We start from the raw sequence: 2,989 nt of genomic DNA on the forward strand, positions 1-2,989 counted from the left end.
TCTGAAAAAATGTAAAAAAAACGAAGGGACTACAGAATGACAATACTATAATGGTGTAGTATCGTTCAAGGACGTTGCACCTGCCTTTGGGACTATGACAGGTGGGCCTAACAGGTGGCTGGCCCACCTGTCATAGACCCAAAGGTAGGTGCCTCACCGAAGCTCCGTCCATCGTTCACTATAGCAAACTCTATGTAAACCCTAGTGCGAGCGAGGGTTTGCCGAAATGCCCAGCCCAATGCTTCTTCCCCGCCGCCCCTTCCCCTAAACCCCGCCGCCCACCCTCCGCCATGCTTCTCCTCCCCCTATGCCCTCCCCCACCTCCCCTCTCCCCCTACGACGCCTCATCCCCAAGCCACCCTTCTACGCCGCCGCCCGCTTCTCTCACTCCGACTCCTTCGTCTCTTCATCCTCCGACGACGAATCCCCCCTCGCCGACGAGCTCTTCCCCGCCGCCGGCGCGCCCACCCTCCTCTCCGTCGCGCGCTCGCTCGCTCATTCCCCCAGCCCCTCCGTCTCCTCCGTCCTCGGCTTCCTCCACCGCCTGCCCGCTGACGCCTCCCCGCACATCTTCCCCCACCTCGTCGCCGCCCTCTCCCGCTCGCCCCGGCCGCTCCTCGCGCTCCGCCTCTTCCTCCGCCCGCCCACCTCCGCCGCCACCACCCATCATTCATTCAACTCCGCCCTCCTCCGATTCCCCCTCCCCCCGCACCTTCTCCCCGCCTTCTTCTTCCACTCGCTCCGCCGCTTTCCCCGCCTCGCCCCCACACTCCTTTCCTTCAACCTCCTCCTCAAGTGCGTTTGCTTCTCTCTGGTCCCAAGGAACCACCGGCTCTATCTTGAAATCGCCTTACGCGTTCTGCACGAGAGCATTCCAGGGTGGAAACTTCCGCCGGATAAGTTCACATATTCCACGGTCGTGTCTGCTCTCGCGGATGCAGGGCGGGTTGATGATGCTGTGGCGCTGGTGCACGAGATGGTGGTGGATGGGGCGGTGGCCGCTGAGGCATTTAATCCTGTGCTGAGTGCAATGCTGCGTGCCGGAGATGTTACAGGCGCGGCCAAGCTGTTTTCTTTTATGCAGCTGAAGGGCTGCGTGCCGTCGGCAGCAACATACAATGTGCTGCTGCATGGATTGTTGGTCTGCGGCAGGGCCAGCGCCGCAATGGGGGTCATGAGGAGAATGGAGAGGGAGGAGGTGACGCCAACTGTGATGACGTATGGGGCAGTTGTAGATGGACTAGTGAGGTGTGGAAAACTGGAGGATGCATGGAAGGTGACTGAAGAAATGAGGAAGAAGGGTCTTGCACCTAACGAGTTTGTGTTCTCGCCCGTCATCACTGGGTTTTGCAAGTCAGGAGAGGTCGATAGGGCATCAACAATGTGGGACACAATGGTAGCAACTGGTGTAAGGCCGAACATTGTTTTGTATTCGGCGATGATTGATGGCTTTGCCCGGTGTGGGAAGATGATTAAGGCCGAACTGTTATTTGAAGAGATGGTTGAGGCAAAATGTATGCCAAATATCATGACTTATAGCTCGATGGTTCGGGGATATTTCCAAATTGGAGATTCAGCACAGGCTCTTTCTATCTGGGAGGAAATGCTAAGTGCTGGGTGCACACCAAATGCTGTTACTTATAGCATATTGATCAGTGGATTGTGCAATGTAGGGAAATCAAAGGATGCTATGATGGTCTGGAAGCACATGCTTGGTCGTGGCTGTGCACCCGATACAATTGCTTATACTTCCATGATCAAGGGCTTGTGTGCTTCTGGGATGGTAGATGGCGGTCTACGACTGTTCTATGACATGTTGGCAAGGGGTGATGCTGATCCAGATGTTATCTGTTATAATGTATTGCTTGATGGGTTGCTCAGGGCGAAGGACCTTCCTAGGGCAATGGACTTACTTAACCAGATGCTTGACCATGGTTGTGATCCAGACACAGTGACCTGCAATACCTTCTTGCGGGAGATTGAGGTTGGACAGGGTAAAGGGAGGGAGTTCTTAGAGGGCCTAGTGTTGAGGTTATGCAATAGAAAAAGGAATAAGGCAGCTGCGGAGGTCATGATGGTGATGCTGGCTAAGTATATTGTGCCAGAGGCTGCCATTTTGGAGATGGTGGTCAGAGGTGTTTGCCGGCGGAAGAGGGTTTGGAGAGTGATTGACAAATGTTGGGATGAGATTTGGAGGTTCTGAGGATTTTTTTCTCAATGATTTCTTGATAATACTATAGGAGCACACACTTGCTTGAGTTTTTCTGAACTCCATTTGTTGTACGCTGTAATATTGTGGTACTAACTCATTCATTCATATCAAGATTTTGACACAATAAAGTGATAGCTATTAATCATTATGCTTGTTTTCGAGAATTTCCAACCTCCTCGTCTCCCTATCTGCATGCCCTTAAGCCTATATGAGAAATATATTTGTTCTATGGTGATGCTTTTGCCAGACCTTTATGAGTATCACTTGTCCTTCATCTTCTGTTGTGCTTGACCTATTTGTTTCTGACTCTGTCTCTTCTTCCTAGAGCTGATGGGGTTGCTTGCAAGTTTTGACCATACTATATTGTTATGACTTGTCTTAAGTTCAAAATATATTATAAAAATCAATGGTTATTATTAAATGATTGCCTTGACATTCGCTCTACAAATGCTGAACTAGTTTTATGTGTACTGTTGTATAATAACAGTGCTTTCACCATATTAGAATCTGTATCTCTCATCAATCCTCTACCACATGTACTTCTTAGTAAAGCAAGTAAAAACATTTCTTTCCTTTGGATGCATCAATAATATGGAGCATGTAAAGTGTGAGCAGTGGCAGCAAATATATTTCCTGGATATTTTTACCAGAGAAGCAATTTTGGCATCATTGGATTCTTCAGATGCTTGAATTGCCATTATTACCATGTTTTTTATGCATTCTGCCAGTTCTCCATGAAAAGGTAGGTTATTTTCTTAACTGTATAGACTTACTATT

At 49.6% G+C, this 2,989-nt stretch overlaps 1 protein-coding gene across 1 annotated transcript; it reads left to right on the forward strand.

Moving 5' to 3' along the window:
• The first annotated feature begins 228 nt into the window (after positions 1–228).
• On the forward strand, positions 229–2,357 carry LOC109784869 (uncharacterized). The gene has a single exon (XM_020343480.4). The coding sequence runs from the start codon at positions 308–310 to the stop codon at positions 2,201–2,203; it is 1,896 nt and encodes a 631-aa protein (XP_020199069.1). The 5' UTR covers positions 229–307; the 3' UTR covers positions 2,204–2,357.
• The last annotated feature ends 632 nt before the right edge of the window (positions 2,358–2,989 follow it).

Source organism: Aegilops tauschii, chromosome 7 (assembly GCF_002575655.3).
Source record: "Aegilops tauschii subsp. strangulata cultivar AL8/78 chromosome 7, Aet v6.0, whole genome shotgun sequence".
NCBI classification, from domain to species: domain Eukaryota; kingdom Viridiplantae; phylum Streptophyta; class Magnoliopsida; order Poales; family Poaceae; genus Aegilops; species Aegilops tauschii.